The sequence below is a fragment of the Adiantum capillus-veneris genome, chromosome 21 (assembly GCF_014529385.1).
Source record: "Adiantum capillus-veneris isolate H3 chromosome 21, ASM1452938v2, whole genome shotgun sequence".
Taxonomy (NCBI): Eukaryota; Viridiplantae; Streptophyta; class Polypodiopsida; order Polypodiales; family Pteridaceae; genus Adiantum; species Adiantum capillus-veneris.
In genome coordinates, this window is record NC_140951.1 from 49,134,211 (window position 1) to 49,160,504 (window position 26,294).

The 26,294-nt window shown below is 45.0% G+C and overlaps 1 protein-coding gene across 1 annotated transcript; it reads left to right on the plus strand.

Moving 5' to 3' along the window:
* The first annotated feature begins 4,100 nt into the window (after positions 1–4,100).
* On the plus strand, positions 4,101–24,450 carry LOC147430918 (uncharacterized). Its single transcript, XM_086493463.1, has 2 exons — positions 4,101–7,908; positions 23,725–24,450. The coding sequence occupies exons 1-2, from the start codon at positions 4,242–4,244 to the stop codon at positions 24,294–24,296; spliced, it is 4,239 nt and encodes a 1,412-aa protein (XP_086349589.1). The 5' UTR covers positions 4,101–4,241; the 3' UTR covers positions 24,297–24,450.
* Positions 24,451–26,294: the final 1,844 nt, after the last annotated feature.

Consider the following 26,294-nt stretch of genomic DNA (forward strand, 5'->3'; position numbering starts at 1 on the left):
TAGTATTTAACATGTGCTCCATCACAAATAGCATCTCAGGCTCGTCTACATTCCTCCTAGTAGTTGCATCATTATTTTGCTGCCTCTTGTCTGGACACACATATTGAAATTGACCATGTCTACCACAACCCCAACATACAACATTCATAAGTTGACATGTATTGTTACGTTGCACATTACCACGACGTCTTGGACTCCCCCTGTCTTGGAAATTTCCTTGACCACTTGTGTTCTATCTCTAGGCATTATTCTATTGCTATGCTTGGTGGTCGCCTCTTCCTCGACCACCTCTATGAAATGTACCGTGTCCTATTCCTCTTCCTCTATTGTTAAAGAGGATCTGTTCAGAATTATTTATCTTCCTCGACCCCCTCCATGACATGTACAACGTCCTCTTTCTCTTCCTCTATTGTTAAGGAGAACCTGCTCAAAATTATTTCAGCCTTGCATAGAGGAGTCTTCCTCAAGTTTATTCTCTTGCACAATTAGTAAGGACACCAAATCTGTAAATGTAGGAACGTTTTCTCGAAGATGGATGCTAGTCTTAAATTGTTAGTACTCTAGACCCTAACCTTGCAAACATACTTTTGCATCATCATCATCATCAATTGTAACACCAATTGATGTAAAGGACTCACATATGTTCTTTATCTTCAATATATCGTTGTTGTTGGATAGGTTGCATTGTATTCAACTTGGTCTTTGATTGCAGCTTCCTTGCTTTTGTGTTGGTCTCATCATTGTCCCAAGCCTCCTTAGGGGTGTGAGCATCTTGTATGAACCCAATCATAGTGTCTTGCACACTCACACAAAGCCAATACATGACCTTTCAAGCTCCTTGGTTCCAACCTTTAAACACCTTTATTTACACAACAATTGCACCTTCCCTTGGTAACGGTGGTGTTGTCTCATGCTCTCCATCAGTGTACTCCCAATAACCTTTACCCATAAGGAAATTGGTCATTTTGAACTTCCAAGCATGGAAGTTGTTCTTGTCCAGCTTCCTTGCTAACAATCTAGTGAAGTCCATCATCGTTGGATGACATGTTTCCAACACTTCACCGAGTCTCTAAGCAGTCGACTAAAAATAGTCAGTTACCACTTGTAACCACAATATACGTACATATACTTGTTTCACAATTCTTAATAGTATTTGCGAACACTGCAGCCAAAATGGAACTTTTTGCACCACCAGATATACACAAACCTGAACCTTAACATTTTTGCATGCTAACATACTCTAGCTTACACACAACCAACCATATTAATAGATAGAGAAGGAGAGAGCTTGAGCTCTTGCCATCACACACACACACACACACACACACACACACACACACACACACACACACACACACACACACACACACACACACACACACACACACACACACACACATGCGCATGAACGCGCATGCACACAGTACTTCATCTTCGTCTTTACTAACTCAAGATAAGAAGTCTACAAAGCATAAATGGAAAAATACAACAAAAGAGGAAACTAGTATAACAGTCTGCTATGAACTGTTAGTGAGTGAGCTGGATGGATGAGTGTGCCATCACTCCAGTAGGTAGACCAAGTCAATGTAGTCTAGTTATAGTATCATTGGCAAAGATATGTAGATCCACCAAGGCATGCTAATGATGATGATTGTTGCTGATAGTTATCCAGGAGTAGTAGTTGTTAAGCTTGACATCTCAACATGGAGAAGCTTGTAATCTTGAATTCATGACAAAGAAAGCCTTCCAAAATAGATGTAGTGCCATTTTGTTTGAATTAGTTGATGCATGGTAAGGAAGTGCTCTTCTTTGCGTCAACACACTCATTGGAGCAACTTTAAGGTATCAATACCACTAATAACTTGTGGTCCCTTGTCAAGCACTTCCGACAAGATTTAGATCTTAGTGAACAAACGAACTTTTTTACTTCACAATATTGAGAAGAGAGTGATCAAGCACAAATGTGAAAGAAATAATTGATGTCAACATAAAGGAGATTACATAAGACATATCAACCATTTTCTTGAAAATGGATTGAGTATTTGTTGTCCACCTTGTTATTTGATAATTTATAATATAGGAGTACAAAGCAATAATAGAGCTAAAACTATATCTTCCACGTTTTGCCCCACTCAAGGTTTCAACTACTTTGCCGCTTTTAAAAATGGGATAATATTCCTAGTAGAAACGATTACCAATGATCTTGGCTCGCTCAACTTCCTCTAGACTTCCATTTGAGTATTTGAAGCATGATTGAAATGTCAAAAAGATCATGTAAGCTGACATGATTTTGAGAGTCTCTCTTTCGTATAAATTTGGGTACATCTTTCAAACCAAAGGAACTTTTCTTAAAAGAAATGTGCATTTTCATGGACTACTAACATTTTAGTAAAGTTTGGAATCTTGGAAAGGTGAAACCTAGGAAATATGTCTTTAAGTTTCTCAAAACCCAATCACGTGACATATCTATAACTGTCTAGTGCAAAACTTGAGAGATGGTGTTCATCTTATGAGGATTCCAAAGTTTTGACCATGGATCCCAAACTTGTATGAGATTCCCATATCTTCTAAATTTCTTCCCCATTCAAGCTTTTGACAATTCTACTACCTTAGAAAATGGAATAAAATTCCTAGTAGAAATGATCAAAATGCTATTAGCTTGCTCACCTGCCTATAGGCTTCCCTTTCAATATTTGAAGCAAGATTGCAACGTCCAAAAAAGCATGTAAATTGACACGATTTTGAAAGCCCTCTCCTATATAAAGTTGGGTCCATCCTTCAAGCAAGGAAACTTTTCTTTAAAGGAATTTGTGTTTGCATGGACTAACAACATATTAGTAAATTTTGGAATCTTGACCTACACAAAGCTATGGAGTGCACAATGTGGAGATATGGTGTTCAACTTACAAGGATTCCAAAGTTTTGACCATGGGTCCCAAACTTATGGGACATTCCTAGACTGTGTTGACTCCTAAGATGATAGCTAAAGTGGACCTTTGCACCCAAAACACAATCACCAGGCTTGACACATCTTGTGAATTTGCAAATGTTATTCAAAATAAAAGCCCGCAAGTATCCAAAACGATGAAATTCATAACAACCAAATATGTTTGAGAGCCTAGTAGAGAGAATAGTGGAAGCTTGATAGAGGTCCATTTACGTTTGTTTTTGTAAGGAAAATAGGAAGAAAAAAGAGTATGTTGATCATCTCTTGATGGTAACTACTTCGGGGGCATCCACCTTTATCAAAATGTGCTCCTTTTGTACTTAGCATAATACTTGCTCCCATGAAAAACATCGCACGTTGTGTGTAGAATGAATGTATTATTGACTTCTATGGTGGTTCATCCCAGAGACAAGCTAGTAAATGTCGGAAGCAATCGTTCATTGTTCTTCATCTCTTGCCATGAGACATCAAGCCTTAAGAGACAAGCTTGCACGAGAATACAAGCATAAAAAATGCAATCTATGCAACACATATGTACACTATTGCCTTCCTAAATCTATCCACTTTGGTATCATATTAATCACCTTTTACAATAGTGAATACTCATGATATGAGAGCTTGATTTTTAAGTAACATGCAAGCCGAAACAACATCTTGAGTGGAACAATGCATGAAGATATGGTAACTGTATTGGAATGATCTAATGTTTGGTTTTGCATTTAGGTTCAAATCAAAACATTACACGTTTGAGAGTCTCAGGAGTGTTGCTACTAAGAACGTACCGATGAATGATTACTTCAATCTATGGAGCAATCGGACCAATCATAGAGGTGTGCTGTTCATGTACTTCAAAGCAGAGTGTTCCATTTGTGGATGCCATTTGAAGGTCTCTACAACATTTGCAAGCTTGTTGCATAGTTTGGTGACGATACAACCTTTGATAGAGGGGTGACTCGTGAGAACGGTGTCTCTCACAGCATCTGAGCTGGCGTTGCGATATGACGTGGTAGACACGTTGGTAAGCTGACGTGGTGAGAATACAAAGTGAACTGTTGAAGCGAGCGTTGACGGGTGCGTTCTTGTGCTTGGGTTGACTCTACGAACACTGTCTCTCTCTAGACTCTCTCTCTATCGACGAGAAGCTTGACGTCGCCATAGCCAAAGGTTTCTCTGTGTTTCTCTGTGGGTGAGCGCTCCACAGCACTCTATCGAGCCTGCGGCCATGGTATTTCTTCCCATTTGACAGGGCTCTTCCCCTTTCTTTGCTCGCTGCTCGTAGATTCCTCGTCGTGCCATGGACTCCTGCAACAGTAGTCCTTCCCATTCCTTCAAAGATCGGCCTCGCAGTCACCATGGCGACATTTCTCGCCAGCCATCCTTTACCCATACTCTCGATCGAGCGAAATCGCCCGCAGGTAGAGGAGCCTCAGAGTCTGCCTCTGCTGGTGCCCGAGATCCTGCTCGTCGTAGCTATGGAGACTACAGTGCAGACAAGAATGGGGGCGATGGACTCCTTTCCAGCCCAGACAGGAGCAGAAGCTCCCTCAGAAGGCCTTTTGGGTTTGAGCGTGTGGACAGACAACGCGACTCGAAGGCCGAGATGCATAGATCTGCAAGGTCATGCACCCCCTCCCGCAACCCTGACAGGGAGAGTGGAGAAACAGGGGTCAGGCCAGCTAATAAAAGGAGCAACCATGGGGAGCTTGCACACAGACATGAGATTTTGGAAGGGGTAAGCAGTACCCCTCTACATGGCGAGAGGGACTCAGGTAGCTGCAAAGGGGCAGCAAGGAAGGGCTATGACAGAGATGGTGGGGACGCGAGGTGGCGAAGCTCGGCTAGCCCAGAGATTGATGGGGAGCCGAGCAAAAGCCCTGTTTCGGGGAAACCTGTTATGAGAATTGATAGCGAGGAGGCCTTCAAGGGGTCTCCTAGGAGGCCCACACCAGGCTTGCAATCGGTGAGAAAAGATGTCCCTTTGGAAAAGGACTGCACAGGAAGCTCTCCCGGGAAGAAGGAGTCGTTAGAGAGAGGAAAGTTTTCGCCTCCCATCAAAGCTTCTACAAGAGAAGTGCATGATGATGTAGATGCCACTTCATCAAAGACAAAGCCTTGCAAATTCAGGGATCTGGACAAGATCAAAGAGCAGGAAGTTAGTTCAAATGAAACAGAGGCAAGATCATGGGGCAAGAGCTTTTTCTCTAGATTGCGCAGTGGTGGCGATGATACACTTGAAGACGAACAGTCACATGATGCAAAGAGTGTGCATGAAGACACTCGAGAGAGGAGTCCCATTCCTTTTCTGCACGTTTCAAAGAGGGCGAGGTCAGATAGAGATAGAGGAAGACGAGATGAGCATGCTGGTAAGAGCTCGACCCGACATTCTCAGTGGAATGAATTTGTCAAAACAGACTCTCGTAAGGCATCCCCTACTTATAGGTCAGATTATGATTCATATGGGATGAAAAGCATCGACAATGAGTATGATGCCATGCATGAACCAAAGGAGAATGAGGAGACCTCTGCAAGGAGCGTGGACAATGGAGGTTTACCTGCAAACAAAAGGTTGGTTGAAAATGTGGAAAAGGAGTGCAGGGATCCTACTGGTGGGGGCAACAGCGACATGGAAGAGGGTGAATTGGAGCCCGACACCGATACAATGATTACACCGAGCTTTACAGAAGAGAAGAGTTCACATGCTAAGGAGGGGGATGATATAAAAAGAGAAACTTGCTCTGTTTCTGTCAAGGTATTGAAGGGCAAAGAACTTTGTGAAGTCCAATTTAAAGTCGATGTTGGGGGCGAGGACAAGCTTGTGGTCAATGGGGATCAAATAGGGGATGGTAACAGCAAGATTGACCAGGATGGAGAAAAATCTCTGCCACCAGAAGAAAAGGAAGAAAAGCAGGGCTCTCCATTGGAGGCAGAAACAGTCAATGTGCAGGTTAAGCCGAATAATTTGCAAGTCTCAACAAGTAAAGTCTTGGAGCTAGGTGAGAGCTCAAGATCAGGGGTACTCTTTGATTTACTGGGTACAAAAACTGAACCAAAAAGTTGGAATCTACATCTACCAGCATCAGACAATGCTATCGAGTCAAGCAAGGACAACACTGTGGAGTCAAGCAAGGACAACACTGTGGAGTCAAGCAAAGAGTTGACATTGTCGTTATTTACAAATCCAAATGCCGCGCAGAGGGAAAGTTCACCTTCAAAAGGAGATGCGCACCAGAAGGGGTCAAATGGGAAGCAGATCGAGAGGCCACAGAACTCAGAAGCGGGAGGTGGGGAAGAGTCCAGTCAGTTATCTGGGCATAAGCAGAAAAAGTTAAAATTGGAGTCTTTGCAGTTGTCTTTGGCTCTTCCAGGATCATCTAACATGGCAGTAGGCCCCGATCCTATACGTTCGGCTGCCCCTTTAGAGCCAGCGAGAAGTGTCCAATCCCTAAATCAGACACAGACACACACACAGAACTTTTTGCAGTCACAAACCTATACCAATTCTGACGGGTTTACCAGCTCGTTTTCGTTTTCACAATCTGAGTCTTTCATACACAATCCCAGCTGCTCTTTGAATTGCACTTCATTGGAAAACCAGGAGCTTTCATGTGGCGGAACAAGGCAACTATCCCAAGGAACAGAGCAGATGTCCAATCGAAGCTGGCCAGCCCTGAGCGGAAATGAACAAGGAATGCATACTGTCACAAGTGTGTCACATGACAAGTCCAAGCATAGGCGTGGGATTCCGCTTTATCAAAGAGTTTTACAAAATGGTAGCATGCATCAAGGATTCCCCTCTGTCACAGGAAGTAATAGAAGCTCTGGAAGCAACCACTTCTCACAAAAAAGTCATCATTATGGGCAGAGATTGCAAGAGGGCCCAAAGATTTTAGATTCAAGCTCTCAAGATCTGGATGGATCTGTAAGGCAGATCACCACAAATAAGGATATTATGGAGAGGGTTCGGCAACAAAAGGCCTGGTTTGCATCTAAACAACAGGCCATGTCCGCAGAACCCCGCCGTGAACCAAATGCAGCACAAGATAGGGATAAGCCTGTAGATCCTGCTGCAGCCAATGCAAAGGGGACAATTTCGACAGGGAAAGACATCATGGTAGGAGAGAGAAATGTATTGAGTGAGAAAATTGGGCTCCATGAAATCACAACAGATCCCATTGCTGTCATGGCACAGAAGCTCCAAGAGTTGCCAGACAGTTTTCTTGAGGGGTTGAAAGGTGTTGCCAAGGGAGTGCTTGGCAGCTTTGAAAAGCGGGAGGAATTTGTAGCTTTGCAAGAAAATATTCGGAGGAGGACAGATTTGACAGAGGATTCCCTCTTGCGAGCGCATCGCACACAATTGGAGATTCTTGTAGCATTAAAGACTGGAATCCAGGCATTTGTTCAGGAGGGATCGAAGCCGCAGACCTACAAGGCACTCATAGAGATCTTCTTGCAGACAAGGTGTAGGAATATAGCTTGCCAGCAGCCGCTATCTGTATGTGGATCAGAATGCAGAGTCTGCTCAAAGAAGAGTGGATTTTGCCATGAGTGTATGTGTGTTGTGTGCTTTAAGTTTGATTCAGATAATAACACTTGTCGTTGGCTTGGATGTGATCTGTGTCTACATTGGTGTCATACTGATTGTGGCCTACGAATGTCCTATATTGCACCCACTCCAACAGCTCAAAGTACAAGTGGCACCACAGAAATGCAGTATCATTGTGTTGCTTGTGATCACAAATCAGAGTTGTATGGGTTTGTAAAAGATGTGTTTCATAATTGTGCCGAGACATGGGGTGCAGAGACACTTGCAAAGGAGTTGGATTGTGTCAGAAGAATATTTCATGGAAGTGAAGATATGAGAGGAAAGCAATTATGCTGGAAAGCTGAGCAGATGTTGCAGAAGCTTGAGAACAAAATAGATGCTGCTGAAGTTCGCAGGAGCATGTTACGCTTCTTTCATGGTAAAAGATATTCTACCTTTAAACTCTGCTTCTGGTTTACCTATGGCCAAGTTTTCACTGTTTCTTGTTTGTTAGTGGCTAGAAATGGATTTTGTTTGGGGGTTATAAGAATCCAAAGATGTGTTTCTGCTCTTCATGAAGTATTCTGTGTGCTTTCCTTCAATGATAGGTTTGTAGAAGAGAATAATGATGGGTGGCAGTGGTGTACAAGACTAAGCAAGCCATGAATCACCCAAGCTCAGGAAGCTTCTTCTGGCTCTTTCCATCGTCTAAAGTCCATTCAAGTCTTTAATCGCCGTTGGGAGATTCAATACCACTACTTGGGAGGAGATTGTTTTTGTGGCGTTGGATAGTGTACGTGCACATGGCTCTATGTGCCACGTGGACATGCTTCATCGACTTCTAGAGCCAATTTTCGAATTTTGGAGCCCTCTTGCATAAATGAGCTATACAAGCATTTTGGTAGATGTTATTACACTACCGTGGGCATCTGGCATGGCGTGCATGTAGTTTTAGGTTAGAGGAATCCAACGAGCCATTTCCCACGTCAATCGGATTCTTGGGTGTGTAGATGTGCGACAGTTTCACCCAAAAATTGAGCTCTTGTCAAACTTATTTATAAATCATTCGAATGATTTTATTTATAATAATTTGACAGAGGTTTTGCCCTACCTACACCTTAAGGAGTTTATAACCTGCAGTTTGGTCCTATAAAGGGAGGCCAAGGAGCTAGCGTTTTAGCATCAGATGAGAAGCGCTAGTGAAAGGAGCAACTCAGCCCAACGTTTTTACTCAGATCAGCCTTGGCGTTTTGCAGCTAGCTGGCAGCCCCTAGCGTTTTTGCTTGGCGACAGCAGATCAGCCCTAGGCGATTCCTTTACAGCAGATCAACCTCAACATTTTCAGATTTCAGCCCTTCCCCTCGCCGAAATTGGCTTGGATTTGCCCTTCGGCAGCTCAGCGAGCCTCTCGTCGGCCATTCCCTTGCCGCCATCGAGTGCTTTCATTGCTGTCCATCATCGGCATCATTGAGATTTGCGTTTTCATCCCTGCGTTATGCGATAGGTCTGTTGTGTTTTGCTTGCCAGATCTGCGCTTTTGCAGTCAGCTTTCAGCCCTTCATTTCTCTCACATCGGGAGCGCCGTTGGTGGCCATACACAATCCTACATCCAGAAGGATCCAAAGGTGCATCAAATCAGCCCGGAGGTGCCTCATCTCGAGGAGTTACCATGGTGACATTCCCCATTTGAGTCAGTAGAGTGTACAATTGAGGTATTGCATGTGTGTACATTCCATTTATGCAATCACAAGCAAATACCACATTGGCAACGGTCTGAGGCACTCCTGAGAGGGTTGGTTGGGACCCCATCGGGTGTCATTCTCCCCTTCACTCTCCCTCTCTCCCCCTCTACACATCTGTACCGCTCTTTCTCAGTCGCTCTCTTAAGGGAAATAAAAAAGAACCCTCATTCATGCTAAAAAGCAATCATTAACGCAAGGAAAGAAGTAAAGATTTGTGGGAGTGTAAAACCTAAATCTTCACCATTTCAATTCTGTTGCATCTGACAGATGGGAAGGAACAATTTATTATTATGTCTCCACAAAGGATCTTTGGCCAAAGAAAGAAGAAGCTTAGGGAAGAAAAATCTATGTCAAGAATTATTGTGGCAACAAAGGACATCAATGGTGGAAGTGTGGTCAATGATGAGTGTGAGTTCGTACCTAACAACATCAAAAGCCCCTCCCTTTATACATATGGGAGGAATCTTTCAAGATTTGGAGAGTTGATGTACTTGAGGTGACTCGTATAGTGGTGCCTCTAAGGCACATGATTGGTTCTTGAGGTCCGATCACGATGTCCATATATGGAGGCATTTTTTACTAATTCGTTTTGGCAACAAGTCACAAGTCCATGCTCCTAATGAATAGTGAGGGGGCAAAGGGGTGACACACTCGAGTGCTTGTATGCGGCTCGTTCTTGGTTTTCATCTCTTGATGAGGCATGAAGTTTGCAATCTAGGCATAATGTTGGGGTCTGACGAGCATTCAGACTTTTTCGATTTCATACTCATTTTTCGAACATTGAAGGTTAGGATTGGTTGTAGACAGAATATCTGTTAGACCATTTTAGGACGGATATTTATGGTATAGCTTTGCAAAGGGAAGTATTTGCTAGACCTTCTTGGGACAGGTATCTCTTTTGTGTCAAGGAGTTGGTGTCCAGAGCATTCATTGAGAGGGCTAAAATGGATATTTCGTGTGACTTGCTTCGTGACGGAGATTTTTTGTCGTTTCAAAGTGATCAACCCTACTATTGTGTAATTTCAATGTGTCGCAAGGTGGGTGACTAGAGCATTGTGGAGGATATTCCATGATTGAGACCAAAACTGAACTTCGTAGAACCTGATTGTGCACTTGCTTGGTGCAGAGAGGACACGCGAGAGCTTGTGTGCGACAAGGCATCGACGATGTCATGAATCTGGACCATAACCGGCTGCGTGCAGGTCATTCACTACTGAGGAGGCACCAGTTTGGAGACTGTGGCTTTGGCGAAAGCCACTTGTTCAACTGCATTGGGATCTTGGTGAGTGGCAGTGGCCTTCGTTGAGCGATGATGGAGCCTCTCTATCCTTTTTTTGAGTACTCTATCCCCCTTGGGAAGAGGCATCTTTTACAGACTTGGCACCCTCCATGCCAATTAGAGGTATGGTAGGATCAACGCATCCTCCCCGCTTTCAAGAGGTAGTTTTGGTCATGCATTTTGACCCTCCGTATTAGCCGTATGATATGTTTTTTTGTGTGGATGATAGCACATGCAAGATTGCCTGTGGGTACTTGGTTGGTAGTCACTGGTGATGATCCTACTTGTCAGAGGTGTACTTGAGACCTCGAATCTTTGAGGCACTGTTTCTGGGTTTGTCCTTATGCATAACCAGTGCGGATGATAGTTTGTTGTTTATTGATTAGAGTGGGCATCCATTGTCACGTGTACATGGCTCTATGTGCCATGTGGACTGTAAGGTGCAGTAGAATGAATGTTTGAACTTTGCTCAAGATGAGCGCTCCGAACTGTGCTCAAGGTTCCTTTTGTTCTTATGGAAGGGAGAGCCTTCCGTTCTTAATGGGATAGTGCTATGATCACAAACAAAGTGAATGGACACTGTGCGTGCAAGTGTATGAGACTGAGAGATAGAGAGAGAAGAGAATACTACACCAGAGACGTAAAACCCTCCTCCGAAGGTCCCACTCTCGTCGGCGAGAGTGGTTTACTATTGATTGCACAAACTGGTACAATGGGAATGCATGTGACTGATGCAAGTCTAGGCTATGTCGGTGTCGACGACGGGGATGGCGAGACGGACGCTATGGCTGAAATCTGCTACTCTTTATCTGCTGTCCAAAAACACTAATGGGCTGAAATCTGCTGTCCTTCTACTGCTGTCCAAAAACGCTAATGGCTGAATTCTCCTGCGGCTGAAAACGGTATGGAAAACGCTGCCCTTGCTGGTCTTTATGGCTGAAAACCTACGGGGTCTTGGGCTGAAAACTGATGTTGCTTATCTTGCTAAAAACGCCATGCACAGATGAGGGCGATTTGATGGATTTTGCTAACGCTAGGCTAAGAAGTTCCTTGGCGATGAAGCTTGATGGAAACGCTAGCTGACTGAGGTCCTATGGCGATGGTGCCTGTTGAAAAACGCTAGTGCTGATGTTGTCTGCTTGAGGGAAAACGCCCCCAAGGGTTTCTTGCTTGAGAAGTTGCTTGTTGAGCGGTGGAGCTCCTGTTGCCTCTTCTGCCAATTAGTGCTAGTCTAGGTTTGCTTATATACAAACTTACTCAATCTGCCCTACCTACTTTCCAACAAAAGTCACTTAAAAATAATAAGTGAAAAATGTCAAAAATAGGGAAAATAGGCTAAATGCACTGGAAAATTCCCCTGAAGGATTCTGATGGGAATGCTTGTGATCATGGTGTGTGCAACCAGAGGATATGCATCTACACTAAGTGTCTGGACATGCACGGTCTGCGAACAGACTCACAATAAGTGCCAGATCACTTCTAAATCTAGACTGACTGGGCTGATTGAACCCTTGCTATACTGTAGCTTGTCCACGGGCACATAGGGTTGGATGTGTCATGTGACATCCCCTCCTTTTCAAAAGTGAGGTACTGGTACCGAACTGTATGGCATCGAGGGAGATCGCCAATAGCATCCGGAATCCTGGAAGGGACTCTTCGCCGGCCCACTCTGATGTGTGGGTTGCGGTACTTGAACTTCATAAAGGTCTGCAACGCTTGCTTCTTTGGGCCGCACCGAAAGCGACAAATTATTTTGTGGCTCCTTCGATGCTTCAACTTCGTCGAGCGTCATGCTTCTTTCTTCTTCAAAATCTCCATGGTTGAAAATTCTTGAAACCACTTCCAACACAAAAAATGAACATACCCATTCCATGTAAAGTGAGTGGAAAAAATTTTGTCTCCCTAAAAGACTATGCGTGCAATGTAGATGAACAAATAGACGGAGTGCCAACCCGTTCACCACACACACGCAAACAATGAGATTGAATCTTTCTCTTATGATCTAAAGCAATCAACTGTGGCAATTCACATCGGAAATGCCTATGCTTGGTGCTCATACTTTTATGTGCTCGTTCTATGAATGTGTCATGCCAAGGAAGAGACATGGAATGTGACTTCCTTACATACATACTTTTTAGCTTTTGATGAACAATCCGCATACATTCGTGCTCATTCATGAGTAAAACGTGCTCAACGTACAATATGTCATGCCTAGGAAAAGGGATCCCATAAAGACGCTAATGAAAATACAGGAAACGATCACGAATGAAACATTCGTACAATGCGTGCGTATCAATCATGCGAACACATAATACTTCCTGTGAGGGTTCGTTGGACCTAGGCTTGAGAGCCAAGATCGGTTCTTAGTGAAGGGGTGCTTTGGACCTAGGCTTGAGAGCCAAGATCGATCCTTCGTGATTGATCGAACCTGCAACGAGGTTAGCTTGGCTAGAAAAAGCATCAACTAACTCATCATCCTTGTGAACAATCACATCATCTTCATGCAAATCATGATGTTTGTGAGAAATCACATCTTGATCATGCAAATCATCATGCTTGTCAGTGTCATCCTAATCATCATGCAAATCATTGGCATTCAAATCATTATGCTCATCATTATCATTCAATTCATCATGCTTCTCATAATCATGCAAATCCTGTGTGTCATGCTTTGGAGAAGAAGAGACTGAGAGAGTCTCCTTCTCCTGAATCCGTGCAATCTTGTCCTGCACATTAGCAATGAGAGAGGGAGAATGAACAACTTCCTCTCCACGAATAACAATGGGAGAGTCACTTTTGGGATTGAGAGTGAAAGTGTTAGCCTCCCAATCATGAGAGGGTTAAGCTCACGAAACCATCGAATGCCCAAAATCATATCACATCCTGAAAGAGGAGAGACTAAAAATTTTATACGGAAAGCAGTTTGTTGAATTGTAAACCACACACCAAGACACTCTTGCGTGATGAGAGAGTCCATACTGGGAACAAAGCCAGAGACCTCGAGAGGAGATTTCTGACTATCCTCTAGGCGGGCTCTCTCAACAAGAGAGGGACTGATCACATCATGCATACTACCTGGGTCAAACAATATGACAAAACGGTGCCCCGTCATATGACCATAACATTTAATGAGAGAAGCATCAATGGGAGGGTCATGAGAAACTTGGGGCACACTCGTGTTATTAGTAATTGCATTGACAGAGTAAGTGGCGAGAGCAATCGCTACCGCCTTCTTGAGATCGATTGGGTCGAAGACTTCTACATCAAACTTGATATATTCGTCTAATCCAAAAAGGAATGCCTCTTTGCGTTCATTATCTGACTTGCGTGATTGGGTACCTAGCTGCAAAACACGATTAGAGAAAGACATAACCGGCATACCCTTTTGCTTGACAGCGCACCAATCGTCCTTCAATCGTGCGAGGTACTGAGGTGGCATAAACCGCGCCTTGAGCTTGTCTTGGAAATCAGTCCAATTGAAAGGAAGGGGCGTGAGTTCGTCGGCTTCCGCTAGGTGCGCGGCTAACTGTGCCTCTTGCCATGCGTGATACCAATTGATGGCATCACTGGCAAGGTACATAGCTGCTGTCAAAACCTTGCTATTTCCTGTCTTCTTAGTTGTCGCAAAATAAGCATTAAATTGATGCAACCAAGAATGAATAACCGTAGCATCCATCTTACCATCTTACTTACTGAAAGACAACTTCTCTGTGACTGGGTTGTTGGAATCCGCATCGTGGCTTGCGCCACTTGAGGAACTCCCACGATCTTTGGTTGGTTCGGACTTCGAGGCAAGTACTTGTCGAACCAATTCTTGAGTGCAGAGTTCTCTTTGAGCCTCACGCTCGACCTCCAAGGCCGCTCGTCTTGCTTCAGCTTCTTCCTGTCTTTGTGCTTTTCTTTGTTCTCGTTCATCGCGCTCGTGTTCCAAGGCAATGCGAGTCGCTTCTTGTTGTATGGCAAGTCTTTCGTTTCTTTCTTCGCGCTCGCGGTCCTTGGCTTCCTGTCGTTCTGCTTTTCTTTCTAGTTGTGCCAACGCAACTCGATTCGTTTCTTGTTGTTGTGCCATCATCTCCATCATCGACTTGACCATCACCTCCATAGAATTTGGTAAAACTCTTGGTGTAGATGGGGAAGGGGGAGGGTCGGAAAAATCTCTTGGTGGGAAAAATTCTTCGTCGCCTCTCTTATTCTCATCACTTGTCTGCGAAGTATCCATTCCGCTTCGGGTGATGACCATGCACTATGATCTTTGGTTCTTAAGTTCACGAGGAACTTGGGTTCTTGAGGGTCTTGGGTTCTTGAGGTTCTTGAGGGTTTTCTTTCGCTTGCAATCTGTGTTTGAGAAGGATCTTCTCTTCACCCGAGTCCTGCTCTTTTCCGCGGGCGCACCCCTTGGTGGCCTTGCTCTCACACCAAGGTTGCTTTTTCCCACCTCACGTCGATTGGTCGGCCGCTAAGTGCACGGTCCGCTCTCAATGAGTGAAAAGTGGCACAAGGGGAGGCTGGACAAGCCCTTCTTTCTTGGGATTCCTGTCACTCTTCAAAAACACGATTAGGAATCGACACGCCAAAGTGAACTTGGGTTCGTGCGACTGCACCAAGCAAAAAAATTCTTGTGATTCTTTCCTTGAGTGATACAGAACACTGCCAAAGCTCTGATACGAATGTAAGGTGCAGCGGAATGAATGTTTGAACTTTGCTCAAGATGAGTGCTTTGAACTATGCTCAAGGTTCCTTTTGTTCTTATGGAAGGGAGAGCCTTCCGTTCTTAATGAGAGAGTGCTATGATCACAAACAAAGTGAATGGACACTGTGCGTGCAAGTGTATGAGACTGAGAGATAGAGAGAGAAGAGAATACGACACAAGAGACGTTGTAAAACCTTCCTCCGAAGGTCCCACTCTCGTCGGCGAGAGTGGTCTACTATTGATTGCACAAACTGGTACAATGGGAATGCATGTGACTGATGCAAGTCTAGGCTATGTCGGTGTCGACGACGGGGATGGCGAGACGGACGCTATGGCTGAAATCTGCTACTCTTTATCTGCTGTCCAAAAACACTAATGGGCTGAAATCTGCTGTCCTTCTACTACTGTCCAAAAATGCTAATGGCTGAATTCTCCTGCGGCTGAAAACGGTATGGAAAACGCTGCCCTCGCTGGTCTTTCGGACTGAAAACCTGCGGGTTCTTGGGTTGAAAACTGATGTTGCTTATCTTGCTGAAAACACCATGCACAGATGAGGGCGATTTGATGGATTTTGCTAACGCTAGGCTGAGAAGTTCCTTGGCGATGAAGCTTGATGGAAACGCTAGCTGACTGAGGTCCTATGGCGATGGTGCCTGCTGAAAAACGCTAGTGCTGATGTTGTCTGCTTGAGGGAAAACGCCCCCAAGGGGTTCTTGCTTGAGAAGTTGCCTGTTGAGGGGTGGAGCTCCTGCTGCCTCTTCTGCCAATTAGTGCTAGTCTAGGTTTGCTTATATACAAACTTACTCAATTTGCCCTACCTACTTTCCAACAAAAGTCACTTAAAAATAATAAGTGAAAAATGTCAAAAATAGGGAAAATAGGCTAAATGCACTGGAAAATTCCCCTGAAGGATTCTGATGGGAATGCTTATGATCATGCTGTGTCCAACCAAAGGATATGCATCTACGCTCATATCCTCTACACTAAGTGTCTGGACATGCACGGTCTTCGAACAGACTCACAAAAGTGCCAGGTCACTTCTAAATCTAGATTGACTGGACTGACTGAACCCTTGCTATGCTGTAGCTTGTCCACGGACACAAAGGGTTGGATGTGTCACGTGACATGGACATGGTTCATCGATCCTAGAGCCAATTTTCCAGTTTTGGAACCCTCTCGCTTAAATAGTTTCTACAAGCGTTTTGATAGATGTTGTTACACTACGGTGGGCATCTGGCATGACTTGCATGTAGTTTTATGTTAAGAGGAATCCAACGAGCCATTCCCCGCGTCAATCGGATTCTTGGGTCGGCAGATGTGCGACAATTTCACGCAAAAACTTTATTGAAGTCAAGTTTATTTAATAAATCATTTTAATGGTTTATTTTTTAACTTTGTCTTCCAGTTTTGCCCCACCCAGACCTTAAGAGACTTGTAAGCCGCAAGCCTCACCTATAAAGGGAGCATCCACAACCAGAGTTTTGGCATCAGATTGAGCAAGCGCTATAGTTCAGCCCTGGCGTTTCTGCAGCCAGCTAGCATTTTTACTCCAGATCAGCCCTAGCGTTTTGGGAGGCAACCAGCCAGTGTTTTTACCAGATCAGACCTAGCGCTATGAGATCCCAGCAGATCATCCAGCGTTTTTAGTTTTCAGCCCACTTCCTCGCGGGAGATGTGTGAGATCTGCTAACACCAGCAATCCATATGCAGTCTGGTACTTCGGCAGCCCATTGAGCTTCTCCTCGGCCATTGCCTCACTGCATCGGGTGCTCCCATTGCTGCCCATCATCGGCATCATTAAGATTTGCATTTTCAGCCCTTCATTCCTCTCACGTCGGGAGCGGAATCCAGCCGCAGATCTACCGCTTGGTGGCCATCTGCAATCCCACATCGAGAAGGATCCAAAGGTGCATCAAATCAACACCGGAGGTGCCTCGTCTTTAGGACTTACTGAGGCAACACTCACCATTCGAGTCAGTAGAGTCTGCACTTGACGTATTGCATTTGTGTACATTCCATTTAAGCAATCTAAAGCAAATATCACATCGGCAACGGTGTGGGGGGCCCTTGAGAGGGTTGGCTGGGACCCCATCGGGTGTCAAAACTCCTCTCTCTCTCTCTCTCCCCCCCCCCTCCGAAAAAAAAAAAAAAAGGACACACATACACACCACACACACACATCTATATCGCTCTCTCAATTCCTCTCTCCAGGGAAAGTAAAAGGAACCATCATTTACGCTAAAGCAATCACTAACGTAAGGAAAGAAATAAGATTTGTGGAAGTGTAAAACCTAGATTTTCACCATTTCAATTCTGTTGCACTTCACATTGGTATCAGAGCTTTGAAGATTTTATACCGATCCGCTAATCTTTGAAATTTTTTTCCCTCTTGAGTGCATTGGTTGAACAACCATCTCTCCCATCTACTTGGATAATTCCATCATTAAAGAAGAGGCATTGGGTTGTCATTGATCTATACACATCTTTTGCAGCATATCGGGTCCACACCGTCTGCATCTTCTTAGAAATCGGTAGCCATCAATGTTGACCCAAAGTGTTCCAATCAAAGGCAACCACTGTGGGAGTTCGCTCACATTGTGAGCCTACATTCGCAACCACATCCGTTGTAGAAATGAGAATTCATCTAGAGCTTCCATCATACGGCAATCTAGTCGACGCCCCAAGAGGAGCCTCTTATCTTTGAGGAGTTACTTGGTGGTTTCATGAGATAGCATACAGAGGACTTGCCATGGCTCGTGGGCATTGCAAAGCACATATCCATCTTCATCTTGCATTCGGCGTTGCTCTCGCCAGTCTTTCCGCGCAGGGGTAGCATAGGCTAGCCGGTAACCTTCCTGGGCATCGGTGTTTGATATCGTGCGTTTCGCTCTACGAGCATCCATCTGGTTCGTAGTTTGGTTTGCACCATCCTAGTTGGGGCAGCAAAGGTTATTGTTTGCCAGTAACCAACAAGGGCATCACAATCACTAAGCATGCACTAGCACATATGCTAATACCCATCGGATTTTGGACAACAATTTTGCAACCACATAGCTCACATTGAGCATTCATATCCTAACCCATGCTGGATTTTCGATAACAATCAGAGTCACATCTTGGTTTCCCCTAGGCTTCAGATGCTAACAATTTCTCTAGTCATCTCATCAAAATTGGAACTCTTGATGCACTGGAGTCACCATCAATCTAGGCATCTCATCCAAGCTAGAAATAGTTTTGGTTGTTCATTGTATGTTTTATGGACATATTAGGAATCACACCTCTTTGGTGATCGGTTTTGTACTTTTATCTTGAGGTTGTGCTCTTGAGATGTTTATTTTTTAATGAGAAGATTTTTCCTTTTAGATATATATATATATATATATATATATATATATATATATATAGAGAGAGAGAGAGAGAGAGAGAGAGAGAGGATGAAATGTAACATTAACGTCTTCAAAAGGCCAATATCATAAATGACCTATGAGACCAAAAAGTTACGACGACTAAAAAAAGGGGTACTATAGAATCCTAAACTGTTAGATGTGAACTAAGTAGCTAGCTGGAACTGTGTAAGATATGAGTAGGGGGGTTGAAAGTAGTGAATGAGGGCTAATACAACACAATGTGCCATGTGGGTGTGTGTGGGGATATAATGGGGAAGAGCTGATACAAAGTTGGGTACAAATCCTCAACAGAGCTAAATCACAGGAGATCCATCATCGGTCGTTGGCGGATCTCATCAATCTCCTCCATGGTCAGTAGTTTGAGTGGGCGTCGTGCATGTCGGGCCAAAGTGGCCCGAATCCTTTGATGCAACCTCCCTCGATGCTATGTAGTCCTCGACAGTCCTGGGCGTGTGGATCTCATTAACTCGGTCGCTCAATCGATGAGCGTGCCTCTGGTGTAAGGAGAATGTGAGCTCTGCTATGGTAGTTGCTCCTGCGGTTGCCCAGTGTCCGCTCTAAAGAAGTCTGTGGTCCGTCTCTTAGACTCTAGCCTCTCCTCTCATCAGGCTCTCTCTGTGTTTGCGCAGCTCGAGCAAAAACAGTCCTTGACATCTCTGGTCCTCATACCCCATGACTCTAGAGAGTGGTCCAAAGCCCTCTCTGAACAGGTAGTGAAAGTAGATTGTCTCCCATGTGATCTACCCTCCTCAATAATGGCTCTCAGTGTTAGAATGTGGTCAAGAGTAGAAAAACCTTTCTTGAACCCTACTTGCCCGGCTACGCGTATACCCTCCCTCTTTGCCTATCTACTTAGTTGTTGCTCAAGAATGGATCCGTACAACCGTGCCAATGTGTGTCCAATCATGATAGTGTGATAATTCCCAAACTCCATAGGGTCTCCTGACTTGAAGCAATAGTAGATAAACTCCAAGTATCAGGTAGACCCTCACACACGGCACGGTTGAACATCACTGCTATAAGCTCTACGAGCAGATCCTTGGCATGTATAAAATGCTTAGCCACTAAGCCATCACGATCATATGCTCTCCCAGTCCTCATCCTATCAATGGCCTTCTTCACCATCTCAACGATGAAAAAAGCACGTGTGTGGGCATGGCTCGGGGGGGTTGGGAAGAGGCGGCTGTCGAGGAACTGTGTACAGAGATGATGCATACTGGCCCCACGCCTCTATAGAAGTAATGGTAGGAGGGGGGGAATGCTCATGAAAGAGTTGCCATGCCTCACTTGAGTCCCGACTCAAGAATAGCTGATATAGATCCTACTCTAGTCGAGCCAAAAATGCCCTCTTCTTCTACCGCTGTCACAAGACGGGCACCACGTGCCAATAGAAAAGAACAGACTGAACAACTTTAAGCACTTCAAATAACAACTGAACTGAAATAGAGAGAGACAACACGCGACACGGAGTGGTGGAATTCCACCCCAGAGAATATTGGCCCCAAACCTTGGCGCCCCTTTCGTTATTTCTTTATGTTGCATCAACACAGTACAAGCCGGTACTCCAGACTCTGCACCTTCTCCAGGAAGCATGCCAGAGAATGAGCCCTAACCTCATATTTAAAGGCCCTTGGCCTAAAAAGCAATTACAGTGAAAAGCCTTTAAAACTCAAAAGCTTCGGGTTGGAGGGCGAAGATACCTCGAATAAAATCTGTCTACTCTTTTGTAGGACCGGTATGCTTTCAGAAAAGCACACGCCTGATGCTTTGATACCACTGTCACAAGACGGGCACCACGTGCCAATAGAAAAGAACAGACTGAACAACTTTAAGCACTTCAAATATTAACTGAACTGAAATAGAGAGAGACGACACGTGACACGGAGTGGTGGAATTCTACCCCAGAGAATATTGGCCCCAAACCTTGGCGCCCCTTTCGGTATTTCTTTATATTGCATCAACACAGTACAAGTCGGTACTCCAGACTCTGCACCTTCTCCAGGAAGCATGCCAGAGAATGAGCCCTAACCTCATATTTAAAGGCCCTTGGCCTAAAAAGCAATTACAGTGAAAAGCCTTTAAAACTCAAAAGCTTCTGGTCCAAAAGCAAAGCCAAAAACTGCCAGCGTAAATCACGAAAATCCGTACAGCCTGCCACGTCATCAGCCAGTGCAAAAAGCAGAAATCTGCCCTTTGGGTTAGGGTTAGGGTTTTTGGTAGCAGAATTAGGGTTTGCAGGTTTTAGGGTTAGGATTTCGAGAATTAGGGTTTCAGCAGTTAGGGTTTTTGGCAGAAATCTCGTGCAACCACGTCATCACTTTCTGACACTTCTTCTGTTACTTGTTCTTCTTAGGGTTTAGGCCCCTCGGCTGGCATCTCCGTTCTTCAGTAGGTCGACACGTCAGCAGTTTGTTACAGCCGCACTAGGCGTCGGAAGGCAATCTAAGATTGTCTGTGAGTGATGTCTCCCAAGAGCACCTCCCTCTAGAGTTTGGCTCTCGTCTCACAGCACTCCTCATCATACCTGCTGTTTTGGGGCATGCTCCCAAAACGTCGTCTCTGCTCAGTGTGGGTGTGTGGGTATGCCTCTGTTGCGGCATCATGCAATGTTTGTGTTAGTATAGTAGTAAGCTCCTCTAGAGGTCGCCTTGGCTCCTCAGTGCACAAGCGTCTGTAGATCCCATCTATGTAGACAAAGTCCGTCTCCCGTGTAAACGTGTACCGAGTAGGGGTTGCTACCCGTGGCATGTGTGCAACACTAAAGTGGAAAGAGATGGTCATCGACACAAGGGCATGATCTACTGCCACCAATAGGTTTGGGTCCAGCTGTGAGCTCTTGGATACTAGAGATAAAGGTCGACTGTGCCATGACAAAATCGACTGTGCTAGCTCCATGTCTGTGTGGAAAGCATGTAGAACCTCTTGCAATTGGAAATCTCTGCAGGCCATTCAAAATGGCCAATCCATGTGCAATCCCATGTCTATTAGGTGCCGTCCGTACTCAGTATGCTCCACATCGTGTGATAATCTAGATATGCCCATCTCTACAACATCCAACTCCCGCAGATCTCCTGTGAAGTATCATAAAATATTGTCTAGTGATGTGCCGTTCGTACTCAGTATGCTCCACATCCTGTGATAATCTAGATATGCCCATCTCTACAACATCCAGCTCCCTCAGCATCTCCTCTGGAGTATCATAAAATATTGTTTGGTGATGGGCAGTCCTAGCATTGAAGTCCCTCAGGATGATAATGTCACCATCCCTAGAGAACTCCCATATGTCATCATCCAAAATACAAAAGGGGAACTGTCCTCTAGGTGGTGCATATACTGACGTACTCGGCGAAAAGTAGCAAATAGCAATGTAGAGATATCTGCCTGTCTGTGCCCTCAATCTCACCCACATGTTCTTAGCTCATCCCTGCAGGCTATATGTATCAATGGTTGTAGCTCCTCCCTATATAAAACTGCCACTCCCCCTGAGCCCCGTCCCCTGTGCTCTGATCGAGTCTGTCTGTAAGATGTCTCCCGTTTGTATCCGCTGACATGTGGCATAAGACTGCCCAGGGGCTTGATGTGTCTCAGAGTAGAAGATGATGTCCCTCCTAGTGAAACTATCCTCAAAAGCACCCACATCAAGGCGTAGAGGTCCATTACAATTCCAAGTAGCAACTTTGAGTGTGGTCTCATAGGTCTCACACCGTCATGCGGAGCGTCGCTCCAATATCATCATTGTTCCATCTCGGTAAAAAGCAATCTTACCTTTTTCCCTTTCTGCTCTAATATCCGGCATTACCAGGAGCATATGAGCAATCTGCGAGAGGGTGAGGTCGTCTCCGAGAAAGATGCTCGTCTTCTTAAGAGTTGGTCTCTTCTTCAAAAAGTCCTCCTTCGCTTCCATGGAGGGGAAACGAAGGATAAATGCCCTTTCCTTCGAGGTTTCCCCATTGCTTCCATTTTTCTTATTGCCCACTCTTCAAGCTCTCCTATGCGTCGGCCCATTACCCCCATCATAGTCATGAGTTCTTTTACCTCTTCGTTCACATTATCTTTGTCTTTAAGGCCACAAATTCTCACATGTAAGGCGCGCACACGTCTCCTTTGCTCTTCTTTTAGTGTCTAGTTAATAATGGTGGATGTGAACGTTGTTTCCTTGCCTTTGCCTTTCTTGGCAACCTTGATCCATTTCTCGGCCTCGTCCGCTTTTTGTTGAGTCTTTGTAATAACACCCACCCAAGAAGTCGTCATTTCTCTGTGTTGCTTCTCCCCCGCTTTGATGGCCCGCACTTGATCTTTAATTGTGCTGAGCTCTTCAATTATTGAGGGTTGACCTCTTTAAGTGTGTTTCGTGATTGCACCTCTGCAAGCTCCTTCTTGAGTGTCACACGACCTTCAAGTATGTTTATCTTGCTTTCTTGAGCCGACACACGTTCTTCGAGCGTCTTTATTGTGCCTAGGAGGTTACGGGTACTTGTTGATGGTCTTGCACATTTCTTCTTTGCATTTTTGAATGGCCTGCTCCAGAGGGTCGTCCTTGTCAACTTGCTTCTTCATGTTCAAGAACCACAATGAGAGAGAGAGAGAGGAGAGAGAGAGTAGAGAAGACCACACTATCTAGATACGTGTTTCCACATTATGTATACATGTGTATTGCACTCCCACATCAAGCATACATGCTTATGCCACACCCATCTACATTCTCTGCAATTCTGAAAATTCTGATTTACTTAAAATCTGAAAATTTCTGCACTTCTGAATTTTCTGAATTTCTGCAGGGTCTCTGAGTTTCTGCACTGCTGAAATCTGTAATTTCTGCCTGAAAGGACCTCCTGCACTTTCGGCCCGGGGAGGGAGTAGCGCGATGAGTGGGCTGGGGGGGGGGGGGGGGGGGGCGCGAGGGGCCGAGGACGAGGGGTGGGGTGTGGGGCTGAGGGTGGCCGAGGACGAGGGGTGGGGTGTGGGGCTGAGGGTGGGTTGAGTGAGGGGGCGGGCTGAGGGAGTGCGAGGGGGTGGGCAGCGTGGCTGAGCGTGAGAGAGAGAGAGAGAGAGAGAGAGAGAGAGAGAGAGAGAGAGAGAGAGAGAGAGAGAGAGAGAGAGAGAGAGATGCCAGCTCTAATTTTTAGTTTAAATGCAGAAGGTAATGCTGAGCTGGATGGTGCAAGTGGACCAATCAAGAGGTCTTCTTCCATGAAAGGTAATGACTGTTCTGGCCGCATGGCAGAGCCTGCAAGAGAGAGTGTCCCGAAGGCCACTTCCAGTGGTGGCAGCAAACTCGTGGACACAGACAATGCGCGTGTAGTGTTTCAGAAAGTTGAACGCAATGTTGAGGAAAAGAGGACAGAAGCAGCTGAACTGCAGTATGACAGAGTACGCAAAAAGGCAGAGATTGAAGACATTGAGAGTGCGGTAAGAATCAAGCAAGCAGAAGCCAAGATGTTTCAGGTACGTGCAGATGAAGCGCGACAAGAGGCTGGGGGACTTCAACGCATTATCTCGGTGAAGAGGGAGAAAATTGATGAGGACTATGCGTGCAAGTATGCGAAGGTGAGGCTTAGTGAAGCAGAGGAGAGGCATCAGAAGAGGTTTGAGGAGCTAAAAGTGCTTGAAAATGCGCAGCAAGATTTCCAGAAGATGAAGATTCGAATGGAAGCTGAGATTAAGGAGCTGATGATGAAGATGGAGATGGCAAAGCGACAGTTTACATGACAGGGTGTATGGCTTAGCAGAGCCCGACTGGCGCTTGCAAGGCTTGCAATTATTTGATTGCTGGTTTTCCACTCTGAAGTCCCCTGTTGCTCTATACCCATTGTGGAACTTTTTAACCTGTTTTATAATTTATTCTCACAGATTTTTACAGCTACACTCTGCTCAGGATATGTAGGCACTATTCATTGTACAGTCTGCTAACACAACATAAGCTTTTGATGTAGGTACTCACCAAGTTTGCAAGGTGCATGGGAGCAGCCACTTGCATCATTTGGCTGAATATGTGTATCTCTACAGAATGTTGAGCTCAATGAATGTGGCTTCCACTTTTGAGCATTCTAATCTGATTTTGATATCTCAGCTGTTTGACTTGGTATCTCTTGGGAAGTTCTTGTAGTGAAATCTGAGGTTGCAGGAGATGAGAGTCTTCTTTGGTCATCGGAGGTCTATTTTTTGTGTAGTATAGTATATATCTCTGTTTGTGTGTGTGTGTGTGGCTCCGTGTGTGTGTGTGTGTGTGTGTGTGTGGAGAGTGTGTGAGTGTGGAGAAAAATTACGCGCGTCAAATTTTTGCTCTGTCGCAAGCTCTTCTGCGCGCTGCTGCAGCCCACTGCACCTGCGACAGCAGGTGTGTGTGTGTGTGTGTGTGTGACCTGTGCACTCAGCTTCTGGGCGCTCATAAGACCTGTGTGGACTGCTCGTTCAGAGCCCTCGGAGACCCGCTGCAGCAATTTGCGCTCAGCACAGTAATCTGCCCCTGCGTAGTCAAACCTTGCAGTCCTGTGCGACTTGCCGAATTCCTCAGCGCCAGGCAAATTACAGCACTGTACAGTTAGTGACAGTTAATAATTCCACAGGCTATACAGTTTGCAATTTTACAGGCTTTTTCTTGCAAGATGTATGTCTTTTGTGGCAGATGTAAATATTTTTGTAGTCTCTGTGAATAGATGAAATAACAAAAATGCAAACAAAGTCTTTTGCTTTGGTTTCGGACGTGGTCCGGTTGGTGTATGACAGAGTTCCAGTGTGTTTTCAAGCGTCGTAAAGCCATGGATAATGTTTCGGAGAGTGCTTCTGAAATCAAAAGCTGTTTGTATGAAGACTTAGAAGAAGCCCGAAAAGCTTGGAATGGTCAGGCACATGTCCTTGAGGTGCACATTCCAGTACAGGACCTTATGGATCCGGTAGCGCAATAAGCCATGAATGCGGTCATCTTGTTTTTCTCGGGAAAAATGCCAATTGCGTAGGATGTCGGACATCGGGTTGATTTTCTTCTCAAACGCCAAGTTGTCCGAGGCGTTTAATTTGGTGCTCGAGGTTTCTATGAGGTTTTACTGGCAGACATTGAAGCTAGAAACCTTTTGTTGGAAGATGTCTCCGCTTTTTTTTGGCACGCAGATGACTCATGTTCTACCGTGGGCACTTACGAAGGACTATTAAAGCCTTGTTCGTCACAAATGTTGTGTGGGTTGAAATTGTTGATTTCCCTCGCACGTGGAGGCATTTTCTTCTGCTGTTGGTTGCTCAGCTTGGCAAGGTAATTTGTCCTCCGAAATTGGATATGAATACCAATAGGTTTTGCATTCACTGGGACACGGACAAGCAAACCCCGGATGGAATTATGATGGATTCAGGGGATCATGTGTTTGAAAGCGTCCTTTTAAACTCAAATGGAACAAGTTTGCAAACTTCTGTTTTCGATGTGGTAGATTTGGTCACATGCAATCTGAATGTCCTGAACCAATTCTACAACCCCCTCTTTTCGGCTGTTTCTTCTTCTGTCCCGGCCCCTGTCCTTATAGGCAAATCTGTTGGTGAAGCTAAATTGGATGGAGTTTCTACTATGAAGGTGATTCCTAATGTAGACAAAGGGAAAAACAAAAATCCGTAGTGTGCTGATGTTGGGAATGTAAATGCAGGGAAAGGTAAAAATGCTAGGTCAGGTGATGTTGGCTCATGGGTGGTGAAAATTCGCGCTCCAACTTCCTCTCGCAATTG